Source organism: Drosophila subobscura, chromosome O (assembly GCF_008121235.1).
Source record: "Drosophila subobscura isolate 14011-0131.10 chromosome O, UCBerk_Dsub_1.0, whole genome shotgun sequence".
Taxonomy (NCBI): Eukaryota; Metazoa; Arthropoda; class Insecta; order Diptera; family Drosophilidae; genus Drosophila; species Drosophila subobscura.
This window is the reverse complement of record NC_048533.1, coordinates 5,910,334-5,929,390: the sequence shown is the minus strand read 5'-3', so window position 1 is coordinate 5,929,390 and position 19,057 is coordinate 5,910,334. Positions and strand designations below refer to the sequence as shown.

General features: G+C 40.1%; 2 protein-coding genes across 13 annotated transcripts in view; one reads left to right on the top strand and one right to left on the bottom strand.

Moving 5' to 3' along the window:
* The window catches only part of LOC117897105 (diacylglycerol kinase eta), a 44,797-nt gene extending 34,038 nt beyond the window's left edge, over positions 1-10,759 (top strand). The window contains 11 exon segments of the mRNA XM_034805750.1: positions 883-1,731; positions 1,794-2,338; positions 2,401-3,343; positions 3,427-3,477; positions 3,479-3,562; positions 3,628-4,068; positions 4,473-5,171; positions 6,121-6,243; positions 7,087-7,291; positions 7,358-8,553; positions 8,613-10,759. Of these exon segments, the coding sequence (XP_034661641.1) occupies positions 883-1,731; positions 1,794-2,338; positions 2,401-3,343; positions 3,427-3,477; positions 3,479-3,562; positions 3,628-4,068; positions 4,473-5,171; positions 6,121-6,243; positions 7,087-7,291; positions 7,358-8,553; positions 8,613-8,921 (5,445 nt within the window). The 3' untranslated portion in view covers positions 8,922-10,759.
* Positions 10,760-12,335: 1,576 nt separating this feature from the next.
* Positions 12,336-19,057, bottom strand: part of LOC117898952 (serine/arginine repetitive matrix protein 1) — a 31,297-nt gene continuing 24,575 nt past the window's right edge. For 6 of the 12 annotated variants that reach the window (XM_034808679.1, XM_034808685.1, XM_034808681.1 and 3 more), the window contains exons 12-16: positions 18,702-18,851; positions 16,913-17,566; positions 14,938-15,162; positions 14,766-14,879; positions 13,219-14,273 (exon numbers count right to left, since the gene is read on the bottom strand). In XM_034808679.1, coding sequence (XP_034664570.1) covers positions 14,020-14,273; positions 14,766-14,879; positions 14,938-15,162; positions 16,913-17,566; positions 18,702-18,851 — 1,397 coding nt within the window. In that variant the 3' untranslated portion in view covers positions 13,219-14,019. Of the gene's footprint in view, positions 12,371-13,218; positions 14,274-14,697; positions 14,880-14,937; positions 15,163-16,912; positions 17,567-18,701; positions 18,852-19,057 lie in introns of those variants that run through there. The other 6 variants (XM_034808684.1, XM_034808688.1, XM_034808683.1 and 3 more) reach the window with 6 other exon arrangements.

Below are 19,057 nucleotides of genomic sequence, written 5' to 3'. Positions count from 1 at the left end.
CTTCCTCTCTCAAACGAAAAAAGGATAAACTTAATTACGAAACCTAATTAAAGCTGAAATTAATGGGTAAAGAAAAAAACACAGCCATAAGTTAACCGTGTCTAGACAGCCGAGCTAGCAGAAGTCCATTAAGTCAATAAAATACCTTATTATCCAACAAACTTGACCGCAAAATGCGATAACTGTGCGAGAGAGTAAAGAGGAAAATATAACTAATGAAAATATCGGTGTTGTGTATGGTATGCAAGGATATGGCCATCGGAAGGACATGTACGTCATAAATTCTGTGCAGAGAACAACCCCATCATAATCCGCTAAGGTAACCCTCGGAGCTAAGGTTCCCTCCATCCCGCCTTTGAAGGTCGAAGGTTGGATATATTAATTATGCTTGCGAATCTCGTGTTTGTGGGTTGGGTGGGGCTTTGGTTATGTTATGGACACTTGAATGGGCTTATACAGCGGTTTGTCCTACTTAGGGGCTTGGCACTGGAATTCGTGTATGTCTCTGCCTTTCTGGCTGTCTGCGCATTATCCTTTAACAGGAATACAGCATTAGCATATTAATGAGCGCTCCTCCTCTGAAACTACACTAATAAACCCTCATTTGATTACACAACTAATAAGCTGGCCCCATCCAAAGTATCCACACCATGTGTGGTATCGTTTATGTACCTTACGAGCACGAGCACGAGTACGAGGATGTATTCCAGTTTCAGTTGCATGTTAAGTGCAAATTAGCACTGTTAAATATTTGAATTGTCCTTAACCCAATGCCATAATAAGAGGACCATCCTTATGAAGCAACACAGAAATCATTTACATTTACATCTACTTTTATTTATAATATGATTCTACAGTCACTAATCAGATGTTCTCTTACAGATAATCACACCCACTCGTTCTCTGGTGCTCTGCGCCGAATCCAGACGTGAAATGGAGGACTGGCTGGGCTCTCTGAAGACGGCCACGGCCCCGCAGCGTCCGCGTGGCGACAGCTTTCTCATCGAACAACATGACATCCTGTCGAATCACCATCACTGGTATGCCACGTCGCATGCGCGACCCACCTACTGCAATGTGTGCAGAGATGCCCTATCCGGGGTCACATCACACGGCCTCAGCTGTGAGGTGTGCAAGTGTAAGGTGCATAAGCGGTGTGCGGCAAAATCGATTGCGAACTGCAAGTGGACAACGCTGGCGAGTGTCGGCAAGGACATCATTGAGCAGGCCGATGGCATCATTATGCCGCATCAGTGGATGGAGGGGAATCTGCCAGTGTCCGCCGTGTGTGCCGTATGCAAGAAGACATGCGGCTCGGTGTTGCGACTGCAGGATTGGAGGTGCCTCTGGTGCCGGGCCACATGCCATGTGGCCTGTCGACCACAGATGGCGGTGGCCTGTCCCATTGGACCGGCCAAGCTATCCGTGGTCCCGCCGACCAGTGTGCATTCGATCAGCACCGATGATGCCTGGGATGTGGCCAGCCCCAGGGGCAACTTCTCGCCCCTCCTCGTCTTTGTCAACTCCAAGTCCGGCGACAATCAGGGCGTCAAGTTCCTGCGACGCTTCAAGCAGCTTCTCAATCCCGCTCAGGTCTTTGATCTGATCTCCACGGGTCCCAGTCTTGGCTTGCGACTTTTTCGTCATTTTGAGATGTTTCGCATTCTGGTGTGCTCGGGCGATGGCTCCGTGGGTTGGGTCTTAAGCGAAATCGATCGTTTCAACATGCATGTGAGTCCCCCAAAAAATACTTTATCCTCGAAAGAAAATCATCCCTAAACTGTTCTCTGTAGAAACAATGCCAAGTGGCTGTAATGCCGTTGGGGACTGGCAACGATCTGGCAAGAGTTTTGGGCTGGGGCTCCAGCTGCGACGATGACACCCACTTGCCGCAGATTCTGGAACGCTATGAATCTGCCAGCACCAAAATGCTGGATCGCTGGAGCATTATGGTCTTCGAGAAGGCCATTGCAGTCCCAAAGATACCCAAAATGTCGATCACCACGGAACAGGAGGCCATGCTCACTGGTATGGTTACCTCGGCGAATCACCATCTGCGCTTCATTGTCGATACGAATGATACCCAGACGCTGATCACTTCGACACGAAACCTTTGCGACACCGTCGACGATCTGGTATCCCGCATTTCAGAGCATCACAAGGAGGACGAACAATTGAGCGTCAAATGCGATATCCTGAAGCAAAAGTTGAATATGTTACTGGATGCCCTGCAGGAGGAGGAGATGGGTGCCCATAGTGGTGATGATTTGATAGCAACCATAAGGAGCCTCATAGCCCGAAGTATACAATCCACCCCGGGCGCCAATCCATCCTTACTGTAAGTCCATTTAATTTGGTTAATTCTTTCACTTCGTTAATTTGATCCAATTTGATTTCAAGTAACCCAAACATATCAATCGAAAAGACCGAAAAGGATCAAATCAACTCGAAGGAACGCCGCAACAGTCGCTCCTTGCGATCCAGTGAGAAGGAGGCGCTCCAATGCCGGGCAAACAGCGTGAAGCGGGCCATCTACAATGTGGTGGAGCACTCCGAGCCAGGACGACCCAAGCGCTATCAGCGTAAGCTTTCGATCACGCCTTTTGAGGCGCTCAAGTTGCCAACAAATACATCTGGCGACTCCACGCCGTGTGGCTCACCATTGCCCATCATCCCACCCATCAATATTATATCCCCCACAATGGAGACCTCTCGCCTGACCTGCATCTCTCCGTTGCCGGACACTCGCCGCGATTCGGTGGATGAGAGCTTCTTCAACAGCATCAATCTCCCAGCCCCTCGCCAATTTGCGGACAGTCGAAGGAGCTCAGGCGTGGATGTTATCCAAGAGATGGAGGAGGGACCCCATGGGGAGACAGTCTATCGCATGGGGCGCATGTCGCTTAGTGGCGGGGCCAACATTGACGATGCTGGCAATCGTCTTTCGCCCAACAGCGATGGAGGCGACAACACGCCCACCGATCGTAAAGTGGACTTCCTGCGAGTGCCCATAATAACAGGCGAGCCCCTTGTGGACCCCCTCTCTGACTATCGTCCCGTAGAGGTATTTGAGCGCACCTATTACATGACCCGGGAGATGGACAACGCCAAAGATAAAGAGAAGGAAAAGGAAAAGGAAAAGGAAAAAGAGAAGGAGAAGCTGTTGAGTCAGGAGAGCAGTATTTTAGATGTGGAAAAAGAGGACAACATGCTTACAGAGAAGCAGGCACTGGTACACACTTGTAATCTGCAGGTACCCGACATTGTCGTAACCCCCAACTCCCAAAATGTATACTCAAGCGCAAGTTTAACAATCATTGATACCGATGCACAGACCACCACTGTACGTTTGCTATCATCCAGCGGAATTCCATTCGAATCAATCGAAATAATATTCATTCTTTGTTTTCCCCAACTGCTTTCTAGGATCAATCCTCTTCCGATGAGATGGCAGGCGAGGCCAGCGATGTCCTCTCTGGCCATTAGCAATGAGGAATGCAGCGTGGCCTCGGAGATATTTGACAAGCAAGATGCTGGTCAGACTTTGGGGGATATTATACAGGTAAGGGATGGCTATGAGCATGATGAACACACATATCCAACTTTCATTGGCTTACCCGGTAATAGAATCTGGATGCCAGCAACTTTACGCATATTGATTCACCCGAAACGAGCGATGAAACGGAGGCCATGCCTGGCGAGAGTATCATGGATGACATCAGCTCCGTGCTGGGCCACGATATAACTTATGCCCTGCAAGACACCATAACCGATGACACCACCACTCTCTGCTCGGAGCACGTGGGTCCCCCGAAACCGCCGCGCAAGAAGTCGCTGAGCGCCTTGACCCACACGCAAACGCATCCAAGGAGACGCAACTCCTCGCCGCCCAGAATGGCAAGACTAGCGCGGATGGATAGTGATGACAATCCGCAACAGTTTGGGTTCGAGAACATTGTCTTTGAGATAGACAATCGATGCGATGATCAGAAGATGAGGGAACCGCCGCGCTACTGCAGTTTGGCTCAGTTCGTGGAAGGTAACGATATAGCGCGTCAGAGCTTCAAGGTATGTCTTAGATCCTAGCATGGGGGGTTTTAGTGCGAACTTTAGTGCTTAATTGTAAATAGAGTATGAAGAGTATTTAAGTATATGTAGAGCTATTCTATGGCGTTATCGGAAGTACTCAGACATGGCCACTTATGGTAAAATCTTTGTTGCTCTCCGTTTGCTTCTTTTTTCTTCAACCGTTTTTCTTTTTGTTCGTGTGTAATTGAAACGAAACTTGCCTCAAATCAAACTATAAACAATCCTGCAAAACCACCACCAACATATAAATCCTCCTGTGCCTCCTGTGCTACTATCCTCGATCAACTCTACTCTCTCAATGAAACAAAAAGCGTCCCAAAAAGCGCACTTCACTGAAAAAACCGAAACCAACTACAAACAATGAACAATCCTCCAATCAACAGCAGCTAATGCAAGAACAACGGAGCAACGAAGGCAACAATCCGAATCCGAATCCAGCCAACGATAAAGAAGACACCGACATCGATATTGCCACAGTACAAACGCCAACGAATGCGCCCCAATGTGTGGTGGCGATGCCGTCGAGCGAGGATGAATTGTCGCCACAAACGGCGATTAAAATAGAAATACACGATGTTGACTCTGTGACAGCTGTGCGCAATTTGACCAGCAACATGAAATCGACATCGCCCACCAAGAAATCGGGCCATGGACAAGATGTAAAGCGCATTACTTTTGATGAGTCGTGTAAGAAAGAATCCTTTGATGATGTAAATCCCAACTATCCACAGATAAGTGTTGTTGTCAGACCGCCGACACCGTTGCGCGGCGACTGCATCAAGCCCGTTGCCGTTGCCATGTTGTCTGCCAGTTCATCTGGTGGCTGTGGCAGTGGCGGTGGCGGTGGCTTGACCATGGCCTGCACGGGGTTGCTCGGCGTTCGCGCCATGAATGCCTCAGAGATCCGTCGGCACTCGAGTCATGCGCCCAGCAGTCTGGCTGTTCGTGAATTCGACAAGGACAAAGATCGCCGTCACTCCGGCTTCAGTCCCAATCAATTGACATTGGATCCGGAGCATGCGCGCTTTCTCAGCAGCTCCCCAGCCGCCAGTCGCAGGATAAGCTGTGGCAGCCTCTTCAAGGTAAGTCTCCCGCCCATTGTCCCCATCCTCGACCTTCGACCCCGATCCCCCACCCCACAAATACCCCACATATTTGACTTACATTGGCACTGCATCGTCGGCAAAGCGCGGCAAAGCAAAACAAGTTTTGAAGTATGTGAATCGATGGCTGTGTCAGGCGAGAGCAATTGGTGTCAAGTGCAGAGTGCAGTTCTCATACAGCCTAAACACACACTAAAACAACAAGAACAACAACAACAACCGCGACTGTAGGTAATTGTACTTATAAGTAAACGCCACCACCACCACCAGCCACGAGAGAGATTTCTGTGATTATATCTGCTGGACTTCCAAATTCAATGATTCATCACAACAGGATTTTAGTTTGGATTTTACACGAGTTTTGTTTTCGTTTCGTTTCTATTTTTTTATTTATTATTATTATAATTTTTGTTTTGTGCGATTATATGAAATTTAAGCAATACTCGATATGAAAACATAATTTCTAATCGTTGGAAAACTCTAATTCAGTTTTCCAAACTTTCCTTAAAATATTCTCTCAATTTTTTAACAAGCTGTGCCCCTACAATTTTCAATACAAGAGGTTCCAAAACTTTTTGTTAATCGCACAAAATACATTTTAAGAACAAATTAAATATGATTTGCCACATTAATTCTGATTTAGCCACCGTTAACACGTTTAAGTTTCTCGTAAATATAAAATCCACAACAAAATTAAAATCGAAAAAAAAACATCCAGTGGGTTTCCAAAAAAAATGCACAAAAAAACAATTGGTACGTATTTCAAAATTAAGTCAAAATTATATAAATTATGATTTGGAACATACTTAACCTTCGAACACACAGTCCACAAAAATATATACCTAATAAATAGCCACATAATGTACTATATATGCATATAAACACGAACAATTTTAAAAGCAACATAATACTAAATGCATTTTCTTAGAAGAAAAACCAAAAGGTTGCCACGAAACGGGGCTATGGATTGTTCAGAGTTCGGTTCTTTGTGGTCGCCGAACCAGATATACGCCTGGCCACACTGGCGCTTATCAGGCCGCTCATACCTCTGGTAAGCCAGTCCCACATCCGGTAAAAGGGATTCCCAAAAGTTGATCCCCAATCGTTTCTGCGTTCCTTCGTTCGTTCGATGTGTAAATCCTCCCAGCAAATGCAGCAAAAAATACTGATCTATAAAACTAATTGAATGATCATTAAACTTCGGTGTAACCGAGTTGTGAAAACCCTTAACAAAAATTTATATAAATTTACAAGTTGTCCGTTTATTAAATCCCAGCTTCATTTTCCACCAGCTAACTTTGTATAAATGATTTTTGTTAAGGGTAAATCGAAAAATGTGAAAATCCTCTGTACAAAGCGTCTGTTCCAGTTCCAGTTTCCTCAGCACCTGCGTCAGTTTCGCTTTTGAGTAATGTTGCAAACTAACTAAACATGAGTAAACAAACTCTGTTAATTAACATTTAAGCAGACAGACAAAAAAACCAACGAAAAACAAGTAGCTTTTGCTTACCCGCTACTTATCCAACCTACAGCTATGATTTGGTTTGACTTTATAATTTATTTGTTTCCAGTAGTGCGCTATGTCCTCTGTCTCTGTTACTCACTCTTTGTTGCTCTCCTCCCTCTCTCTCTCTCTCTCTCTCTCTCTACGCTCTCTCAAAAAGTACTTACCAACCCTGCGAACAGTAATTGCAAGTCACACAACACTGGCACACTCACCCAGCAATCACCAATCACCAGCCACCACACAGAGTTGTACACTCAAAATCACATCCACTCCACATGTTTCTTTGTATCGTAGTTAGTGCTGACTTTCCAGTTGCTCTTTGACACATGTACTCGATACTTCGCCCTGCAATGGTCCCACCATTTAATCGTTTCCCCTTTCTTGCAGCCGAACGAAGCTCTGCCCAATCTTCAGACACTCAAGGGCTCCAAATCGAGCCTGTTCATGGGGTCAACGCTGTTCGGCTTCGATCACTTTGCAGCTGGCGATAAGGAAGACAAAGCTGGTAAGGACAAAGAGAAGACTCCCACAGAGGAGTCTACTAGAAAGTTACCCATCATCAATCCGTTGGTTCGACTACCGAATTGGCCAAGTAAGGATAACCTGCCTTTCTTTCTCCCTAAAGCATAGATTTTTCATTGTATTTACTCCTCTTTAGATCTCGCTAATGGGGGTGGCTTCATCTCGAAATGTCTGCTGGCCAATGCCGATACTTTGTGTGCCGCCGTCAGCCCATTGATGGATCCGGATGAGACCCTCCTGGCCGGCTACCATGAGAAGTGCGTAATGAACAACTACTTTGGAATTGGGATCGATGCCAAGATCTCACTGGACTTCCACAACAAGCGCGAGGAGCATCCAGAGAAATGCCGTTCCCGTGCTCGTAATTACATGTGGTACGGAGTCCTTGGCTCCAAGCAGCTGCTCCAGAAGACCTGCAAGAATCTCGAGCAGCGTGTGCAGCTGGAGTGCGATGGACAAAGGATTCCCCTTCCAGAACTGCAGGGTATTGTTATTTTGAACATACCCAGCTTCATGGGTGGCACCAATTTCTGGGGAAACACCAAGAAGGACGACATCTTTCTCAGCCCCAGCTTTGATGATCGTGTGCTCGAGGTTGTCGCTGTCTTTGGGTCTGTGCAAATGGCAGCCTCTCGGCTGATCAATCTGCAGCACCATCGCATTGCCCAGTGCCAAAGCGTCCAGATCAACATCCTGGGCGATGAGGAGATACCTATTCAAGTTGATGGCGAGGCATGGCTGCAGCCTCCCGGCATGATTCGCATCCTGCACAAGAATCGGGTACAGATGCTGTGTCGCAATCGGAGTCTAGAGCTCTCCCTGAAGAGCTGGCAGGAGAAGCAGCGTCAGCACAGCATCTCAATACAGAGGGATGCATCCTCTACCGCTTCTGAGCACGCAGTCTCCACGGATGAGGTGATCTCCGAACGGGAGTGCTATGTCCTCCTCAATTTCATTGAGGCCGTTAGCTCTCTGGTCAAGTGGGTCAAGTTCTTGATCATCTCCCATCCCGCACTGCAACACGATCTCTATTGCGTTGCCTGTCGCGCCAGTGAGGCTTTGGAAAGCATTCATCCGCAGGGAAAGCTCCTCGAGGGTCCATCCCTTCGCACTAACTTGGTAGAGGTGATTGATTCCTCGCGACAGCTCTATGACGACGCCTGTACCTTGCTCCGGGATCGTGGACATAGTCTAATCCTAAGAGAAGACCTGGAGACGAAGCTGAGTGCAGCTCTGGCCAACATGGAAATGGAACTAAAGAAGTGCTCTGTGCAAAAGTGCATCGACGGCAAGCTACGGGCATACTTTAATGTTCTGGCGCCCAATGAAGAGGTTAGATTCGGCCGATATTCATTCGACATATTCATCATAATCTTTCATTTTATCTCCAGCCCGATGGTCGCCGCAAGTCAAGACCATTCTGGGTGCGCCTACGCTCTGGATCGACAGCTGGACAGCAGCAGTTCAAGTCTCCCATCAACAACACACGCGAGGCGGCCAACAATTGGAGTGTCAACGAGGTAGTCACTTGGTTGGAGACCATGCAGCTATCCGAGTATGTGGATAGCTTCCTAAAGAACGACATTCGCGGCAAGGAGCTCCTGACTCTGGGTCGTCGCGATCTCAAAGATCTGGGGGTGGTCAAAGTGGGTCATGTAAAACGTATACTCCAGGCCATCAAGGACCTAAGTGAGAATTAAAAATGGCAATATAACGAAAGGTTCCTGTTGTTAAGAGAGTTAAGAATAGTGAAGGTGTACAACCGGCTAGTACAAAGCAAATTAGTCTCCGAAACGTGCTCTTAGAGTTGGAAGATAGAGATGAGATATATGTATGTAAATGGATATGGATATAGCAGAGAGTGTATCAGTGTATAGGGAGTGCTGACGGAGTATATGGGAATGTTAATATTTGTAGAGGGACAACCAATGCATACAACAATCACTAATTTATAGGTTAGCTTAGCTAATGTCATGTGCGGGAACCAGAGCGACAAACGAGCGAAAATTTCGATAACGATAAGAAAAACGATAGACGTAAATGATGCCGTTTATCGATATTCTTATACATGTTTAGGCATAGCTGAGGAACTCTTCAACCAAAATACTTTTGGAAGAGAATTCTAACTTTTTTCCTGCTCTTATAAATGTAAGTTATACCCCAGATGAAAGAAAACTGGATGTAATTTTGATGTTTTATGTGTACTCATGTCAAATTCAAGGATTACTTTAAAATTAATTGGCAGTTAAACGAATTTAAAAGTAGTGGCACATGCAAATATTTAACAACAAAAAGAGCAGTAAGTTTTTAAGTGTTTAAAAATTCAGCCCCCAAACCTACATTTAATCGAAATAGATGAACCTCACAGATAATCCTTACACTTACCTTTTGAATAAAGTTTGAATAAAATCCTAGATAAACCCAGATACCAAGAGAACCCTAGATAATGCTCTAACCTTATGACTAACACACAAATATGATTCTAAATTTAAAAGCAATTTAAATTTTACACATCCAAAATCCAAAGAAAACCCAAAGAAAATCAAAAACCAAACTCATCGTTATATTAAATATACTTATACATATAATTGTACTTGTACTTCTATATATAGTTATTGGAAACTAAATTTAAATGTTTACCCCCTACTGATGCTAACCTTATGGGCATATACGAGAACCATTACTCTCGTAGAAGCTGCAACAAAGAAAAGTCTGTTAAAAGTGTCATTTTTGTGGTAACCGAAAGCAACTCTAACTTTTTTTATTTAAATGAATTTAGTTGTTAAGTCCAGCAACGTTTTTTATGCTTATAAGTTTAGGTAAGAACCCCCCTGGGCGGGTCCAATTCCCTGGTGCCGGTTGCCAGGGAAATCCCCCCTAAAAAACAAATTCATTTTTGGTACTATATACAAGGATATGGTATAGAAATTTAGCTAGCATTGGGAACACGGACATGGGTGTTCGGATAAAACCTTTTTGGTATACCTTTTAATTGTTTAATTTTAAGTGAAACTAAAAAAACAACACAACTTTTATCAAACCAAATGAAACATTTAATTGTTAAGAACAAAATTGTGCTAAATATTTTCATAAGTCACCCCCTCTTCGATTTGAACCATTGCGTTAAAACCTTTCTATTCCCAAAATAAAATATATATACATATATAGCTGCAAAATGAATAGGTTATAGGTAGTCCACAGATCTAAATGTCCCCCTACTGTTGCCTTTCAAATGTTTTGCTCAGATGCCTCCCATTGAGTGAGTGTTTGAAATGGCATTACCCCAAAGTATTCTTCCGTATAACAGATCACTTGAGCGACGTCTATAATATTATATTTTTTGATATATAAGTATAAATGAGCCCAGACCAACTCGATTGATTTGTTGTAGTCTCAAGAAAAGTCTTTGTTCTATTTCTTGTATCCCCAAAATGCACCACTAGCAATACCCATGATTCTGACACATATTTGTGAAACTATTTACGCTTACGATTAATCTATATAAAACCAAAATCAATTTCAGACCCATGATTAAGATTAAAACAAAAAACTATAACACAAACGAACACTTGATATAATACGAAAATAAACTAAAACTAAAATTAAAAACTAAAGGTAAAAAACTAATGTAAAAAACACATTTAAAACATTTTTTCGACACATGTATTTTCGATCAAACTTTAAGAAACTTAAAAACAAAATTAAATGCAATCATAATACAATTGAAAAGAGTTATAATTTACATATTGTAATGTATGTCTGATCGGCTTTTAGTATTTTCTGAATGCAAAAACAAATAAGTTGGACCCATTATCAAACTCTAATCATTTCTCCTTAATTTTAATTTAAAAATACTGTGATAACAGCTTTCTATATTCCTGTAACAAAACAAAGAAAAATCGAAATAACTAATATAAAAGGATATAAAATAATAGTTCATAAAGTGCAATAATGAACCCAAAGTCTTATAGTTCGTCTACAATCAGTAAAATTAGGTAATGCCTATGAAAACCATTTACCAGCAATATGTGTCTAACAAAGTGTCTAATTATTTAATGGATACTCAAACACAAAAATCCAAAAACCGGAAAACAAAAAAAAAAAACCGCAAGCAAATGTATATAGACACTGCAAAAATACTTTCAGTCCCAGATAACACCAGAACAACACCGATGATATTGTAAAGTTAAAAGTAAAGCCATAAAGCAGTTAAATATTACTATTTCCTACCCTCAATAATACAGCAATTATAATAGAGAACATTTTCTTAAAGAAAAACTTAATACCAGCAATAATAAAAAACAAACACAACAAAAAAAAAAAAATTAAGTTGTTTTATTTTGGCAGTTTAGAGCCTATTTTTCGGTTAACCATTAATTAAATAAAAACTAAAAAATTCTGAATTGAATCCTTAAATTACCAGATATAGACCTGTTGACTATTTGTAAATGTCTATCCAACTCTGGTGCAGGACTACGTTCTATAACCAAGGCAGGAACCCGTCGCACACTGCCCCAAGGATTTCAAACTCAAAAGGCTTTTCGTCCTTTCTGCACGCGATAATGAAGCTGGAACCATCAATCCTCCATTATTTTATATTTTTTACCGCCTTTAAAATACCATTTTGTAAAACGTTTATATGCATTTTTCATTTATTTGATTCATACAGTTTTATAATCATTTTTACCATCACTTCTTTTTTTTGGTTTTTTTTATTATATATGTTTTCTGTTATATGATTCTGTTACTTCTTCGCCCAAGTACATATATAATTATATTATATCGTGTTATTTAGCATTTCTATCAAGGCTATTTGGTGTGCCTTTCTTTTATGACAATTTCAGAAAAAAATCATCAATCTATTTTTCATTTTGTATTAATTTTAATGGGTTTTTGGATTGATTTTTTAATGTAAAATTTGTGGCGCATTGAGGCGTGAAATTCAAATTTAGTTCTCATTTAGGAATGTCTCAAACGGAAATATATTTTTAATTGTGAGCCTCATATAAGTAGTTCTAAAAATGTATATTGGTTTTTGAAGAAGCCTTTTTTGTGGTGCGCCTTTGGTTTCGATTTTGTAGTAGTTATATTTTGTTTAAGTTTCAGTGTTTTTTTTATTATTTCTCATTTCATTTCCTTGGTAAACAAGCTAGAGTATATATCAAGTTTGTTCTTAAGTAGATTCATATTAAAGTTGCCTAAAATTTGTTAAGTACGATAGTTTAAAACTAAATGAGTGTCAAGTGTACTTGTTTTTTCTTTAAATCCAACTGTAACTGGAAATATTATTCAGTTTTAGTGTGCATGTTCCTGTCTTTTATTTTTTGGGTTATGTTGGATTTTTTCGAAAATGCCAGAGCGTGTCCTTAAGATTTCTTAATCTTTTGTCTCTAACTAATGCATTTTAAAGTGACTCAAATCGAATGAGAATTAATAAACAATTTTTTTGTGGGTGTGTGGGGGAACTTGTAATATTTTGTAACTATTCATAGGGGTTCTGTAATCAACTCATCATTTCCAACTAACAAACAGGTCCATTTATGAAAAACATATACAAAATATTCAACTGTTTAATAAATACCATTGAACTGTCTTTCTCAATTTTCTTCTTCTAGTTTTTGTGATTTTAGTTTATTATTAGTATATGCTTTGTATTAAAAAATATATAGACAAGCAACAATTAAGCTCAATACTGAAGTTAATCACACAACTTATGGGTAATGAAATTTTAACTTCAGCTTACAAAGGTATACCTTTTATTTTTTTTGGTTTTTTTGTTTTTCTTTTAGATGTATAACATTTAAGCATTTCCAGTTTCGCGAAGGAAAGTGGTGTCGTTTCTGGCAGATACACATGAGGAAACGAAATCTAACAAAATTCCCAGTCATCAAACATCATTTCTCAAAGCTATGGCCCTTTGGGAAGCATTTGTTTTCAATAAATTAGCGCTAAACTTTTAATCAAAATCTGAATGAATTTGATAAGGTTTCTCCATCCTTCATATTTGTCGACTATTAAGACATACATATAGTTATAGTTATATAAGAAATGTACGTATGTCTCAAAGTAGTTTCAAAGCTTTCCAAAGCATTGTTCCTCATCTTATCCTTTATTTCTCATTGTGTGTTGTAGTATTTCGGTATGTTTCTGTGTGAGTGTTTTCTTTATTTTTCAAATCATCATTTGCCATTTATTTTCTTTTTTCTTTTAGCCAAAAATGTGTCTTAAATTATTGTTAATATCATCTTATGTTTTCTTTTTTTCCCTTTGTAATTCATGTGCAAAATCTATTATCAACTTTTTATTTTGGTTTTTGACCGATCAGCGTGGATCACCTTTTATGCATTACCCAAATATATGGCTTGGTTTTTGCTCGATTAATGAAAGTTACAAAAATGTGAGATATATTTCTTATTCCTGCGCGAATATGGCCTCACTTTTTGGACGGGTCTTTGCGGTGATGTTTGTCCCATTTTATATATTTAATTGTATGATTTCATGATGTTTTCAAAATATTGCAAAGTTCTCTTGGTTTGTTCAATGCAAAACAACAGTATGATGTGTGTTGTGGGAAAGGCAGTGAAAGTGTTTTGTAGAAATTAATTTAATAGGTTTTCATGCATTTTCATGAAATTGCTATGAAATCAAAAGTTCAAGCATAGTCAAAGTGGGGTTTTGCATAGCTTTTGGGTATTAAAGAGAGTATTATTCATATATGTTTAGGTATTGCATAATGTCATTTTTGGTTGTAGGCTGTTTTACGTATTATAATTGCTTCCACTTTCATGCTTTTCATGCCTACACACTTTCCTCCTTGCTGGCGCTGCTGCCCCAGAATCGATCGAAACGGTCGCGCGCCTTCTCCAGGACCTCGGCAGCTGTGGTGCGAGCCGTCGAAGCAGTGCCGGTTGACGAGGACGATGACATGACCTGGTCCTGAGGCAGATCCACAGCCTGTTGCTGGCGCACAGCCCCACCTGGGGCTACATGGGGCGTCAGGGTCTTGCCATAGACAGCGCCTCCACTGGTCGTAGGACTGGACGACTTCCAGGCTTTGAGGATGGCAGTGGTTTGAGAGGTTTGGATAGGGGGGGAGATAGTTTTGGAAATAGTGTTTATGTTACGCAAGGATCTACGTTTATTTTTCGATACGCTATGTGATTGGCTTGCACTTTTTGGGGTTTTGTTTAGGGGTTTACAGAAAGGCGGAACTTTGCATTATATTTACGCTTATTGAGATATTTTGGCTTGATTTTTGCAGGTGTTTTTTTGTTTTGTTTTTGAAGAAGTTGAACGTTTGGCTAACGATGATTTCGATTTTGGTATTTGGATGATGATTTGTGAGTAGCGATACATACATATACATAAACAGATACATATATAAATACGAGTTGATATATAAATATTTGTAAAAGCGATTCGACTTGGTTTGGTTTTTATGGTATTTTTTGTTGGTTGACTTCGTTATTTTTTTTGTTTTTGCTGATACTTTTGGTATGGAAGTTTTTTTGCGTTTTTTTATTGAAGCGTGCTTAATGGCTTACCGTCCATTTTAGCCTGTTCGGTTAGTTGTGGCGGTGCCGATTGTGGTGGCGGTGGTGGTTTCTCCACCGGAGTCGAGGCTTTTATCTCGCTCTGAGGTCGGCTATAGCTCTCCCCTGAAAACAGTCAAAAATTTCAAAAGATATTCCACCAAAAAATGCTTGTATACTCTACCGTCTTTAACGTTCTGGGTAACCGTGAACGTCTTGCCCGTATCCAAGGGGACGGTCCAGTTCACTGGATCGGGTGAACGCATTATAATCTGCTCCGGAGACTTTACCCTAGTGGGTTCTGGTGGTGACTTCACCAATGGCTCCTCGGGCACCTCGGGCACCACAGGCGGCTGTGGACTGCAGCTGGAAATGGAAATTGCAGTCTCACGACCATCCTCGCCATCGTCTGTTGGTTTTTGCAAAATATCCAGAGAGATATGTTAATTTTGGTTATGAATTCATTTTTGGAACGAGTGAAACTATGAAAATAACTTGATTATAGGCGCATTTGTTTATGTTAGAGTTATATCTTTATATCGTATATGCTGCTGCAGCTGCTGAACTGTTTTTTTCATTCTTTTTTTTTTGTTAAGCAAAATTTGTGATTGAGTTTTTACTGGTTAGTAGTTGTAACAGAAAGTCGAAAATGAACATCATAGATCAAACGAAAAATGTTAAGGGAACTTAGGAGAACTTAGGTATATTAAGCCGGAAGCTTAAAAGGCAACAAAATTGTTAGTATAAATGAATAAACAAATAATAGAATTCTCTTTTTTTTTTAGAGTTTTATTAAGCGCACAACATGAAAGAACGGCATGCCACAAATACACAAACAGACACGCAACATGGAAAAGCGTGAAAGTTCTTTAAAATGCAGGGAAATTAGGACGGGAAAGAAAGTTTTCTTATGGCTGTTGTTTGCTGATTGAAAAATGTAATTGACGGCAGAGACGACAGGCAACAACGAAGATATCGACGACAGCTTGGGAAATGATTTACCTCGTATAAAAAGTAACCATTTACAATATTTCAAACAAACCTTTAAATGGCCCCCTTTTTGAGACTCATTTAAACTCTGAAATTGTTCTGGAATATTTCATAAAATCTAGGATCTATAAAGTTTGATTTAATGTTGTAATGAAAATATTGTTTATCTATGAGCGAATGTAATTCCACTGCAAGGACAATTCAACCTTTTTCTAGATCATTTCTATTAAATGTTCTTGTAGCAGAACATTATCTAAATTCTTCTAGTGTCTGTGTCTAGTATTGTGTTTAAGTGTTTCACTGTAGAATTATGGTACTCAAAATCAAATTAGTGTCACGGGATCTCTAGACAAGTATAATCACTACTTTATAATTACATACGAGTATCAATAAATAATAAAGAAAACTAGAGTACACAGAGTAGTACGCATAGAACAGAGAACTATAGCCACATAGAGAACACAATGGAAAACTACAAATGATGAGACGCATAGTAATATATATGAAACGATCTTAATACAATATATATGTACATGGACACACGGCTGGAATACACAACATTTACAAACATTGATGACAACAACAACTAACATTTATTAACAATGCATTTTGCTCTTTGGTTTAACCACAATTGTTTGCAATACAAGAATTTTGGGAATTTTACTGAAATTTTCCTTGAATTTAATTTTGGATGGTGATTTTTGTGGTGTATTCAAAAAATTTCTTAGGGCCAGTGGAATAACGAGGATACAATACAGTTTTCAACAAAATTCTATACTACAAAATGTTTGCTACATAATTTCTAATGCCAATCGATCTAAGACACACACATGATTCCACATGGCTCGAGAGTTCAGAACATAAAACATTTATTGGGGGGTTGTATCTAATTGTGGAGCCCATTCTGATGCCAATTTGTTAAATGATAATATGGTGTACAAACAGTTTTGGCCAAGGTGTAAAATGCTCAATTATTAATAGCTTTGTTTTTAAAATATTTTTTTTCTTTTTTTGTTTAGTTTTACAAAAGTTGCAACACAAACATTTCGCGCATCAGATGTCATTTTACAGCATTTTCCGTATATAATTTATGTATTTTTTGTTTATTTTTTTGGGATTTTTATTTGAAGAGATTTCAAGATTCAAGTTTTCGGTGAAACTTTACTCACTTTCAGCCAATTTTCTATCCTGACCTTGTACCGTAAGCCGTTTGATGTTGATGGTTGCAGGCCGGATGGGATTTTGAGACGAGGATGTTGCTGATTGAGGAGATGCTGATTGAGCTGTTGATTGAACTATTGGTTGAGATGTGCCTGCTGTGGCTGTGGCTGCTGCTTCAGTTGTTGATGTTGCCTCTTGTGTTTTGTCTGATGTTGCAGCAATCTTTTGTTGCTGCTGTTGCTGTAGTTGCTGTTGCTTTTGTTTGTTCTGCTGATTTTTGACACTATTCGTCTGACTACCGCTACCAGCACCAACAGTACTACCAAAACCAATGCAACTAATATTCGATCTATCTTTGTCTGTCTTACGCATTTGCTGTTGCTGCTGTTTTTGTTGTTGTTGCTGCTGCTGCTGTTGTTGTCCCGGTGTTGCAGATGATTTCAGAATTTTGTTGGATCTGCTGGGTCCATGGGTTGTCTTGGCTTGTGATGTTTGTGATTGATTGGCATGAGGCTGATTAGCATTTAAAGTTGATTTTGTTGCAGATGCTGCTCGGGTTGCTGTTGCTTTTGCAGTTGCTGGCGGCGCAGAGGCTACTCTACCATTAGGCGGTGGCAGGGAACTACTTTTAATGCGGGATTGGAATGTTGTGGATAGGGTGGCTATAAAAACGTAAGCAAGTTTTCGGTTTTTTGTTTTGGATATATTTCGTCGTTGTTGAATATTTTTTTTATATCATTTTTAAACCGAAAACAAAACGCCCATGAAAAAAGTATATTGTTAAATTTATTTTTCATTAGAAAAGTTTTTCTTTTTTGGTTGACGACGAATCAAGAATGCAATCAAAGCAAAGACTAAAGAAATTACCAGAAAATCAAAGTTTCAAATAAAGGAAAATCTTTAAAAGTTAAACGAAAATTAAATGCTGTTAGTGAGATCTCGTTTGAACTTTGTTTTTGGTTAATAATTTCTAATTGTTAGTAGTACTTAAATAGAAACATCTATTGGAACGCTGGGGTTTCATTGCTGGCTGAGAATATTTCATAGATGCTGTGCCCCGTTTTATGTATATTTATATTCATATTATTAACAAATATTACACAATATCTAGGGCTGGTTTAAAAGCCAACAAAGTCACACTCTTAAGGCTAGTTTTAGCTTGGGGAAAACGGAGTCAAAATGAAAAAACAGTGACAACAACACTCAATTGGAATTGTTAGTATTACTTTAAATTACTTACAATTCAGTTTAATTGTTTAATTGTTTTAGTTAAGTTAGTTAGTTTTGTTAGTAGTTTTGTTCACTTCAACATGCTAAAAACTATAGATTGTTATTTTAATGTTACTCGAAAGACCAATCAAACGCTTCATTACAGAGAGAACAATGAAACAGAACTCAAGTAGGGAAAACAAAACGAATATGAAACCATGAAAAACTGCATGACCAAAGACTAAAACTAACAGAAAAGTTTTAACAAATTACTGGAAAATGTGTCTCTAATTATGTTAGGTATTAGTTTTGTTAGACACTTATCTAGATTGTCGATTGATTTTTAGAGGAGTTTAGGTGTGTTCCAAAAAACTAACTAAAACTAGTAACAGACCTTGCAAATCAAAATGAAATGAATGCAAAAACCAACGAAACAAAAATCTAATCAACACATGACTTTATGCAAACTAGGTCTAAAGTAAGTTCCAAACTGAAAATAAAGGCAATGAAGGCCTCGTTACGTCGTTTTTTTGGGGGGAATAGGGAATGTCGGTTTCGGTAGTGCTGCTCTATTTGTGGACTACTTACATGGGCGTGTCTTACGCTCGCTTCCGGCCGCTGTCGTGGCTGAAGTTGGTGTCTTTTTGCGGCTCGCCGGAGGGGCCTGTGAGGCCGACCGTATCTGTCGCTTCGGGGATTCATTTTCAGCAACGCCCGGACCCACCGACTGGGACCGTGCTGCACATACGGCACACACATTCCCAAAATGGCAACACCGAACAGATGAGGATGGTTTCGTTTTTGATTTTTGGTTGTTTTTTTTTTTGCATTTCATTTTGTTAATTTTTTTTGTATTTTTGAACGATTTTTGTTGTATGGTTGGTGGTGGTGGCGGTTTGTTTGATGATAAAAGTACGGTTTGGTATGTTTTAATTGAAAAAATT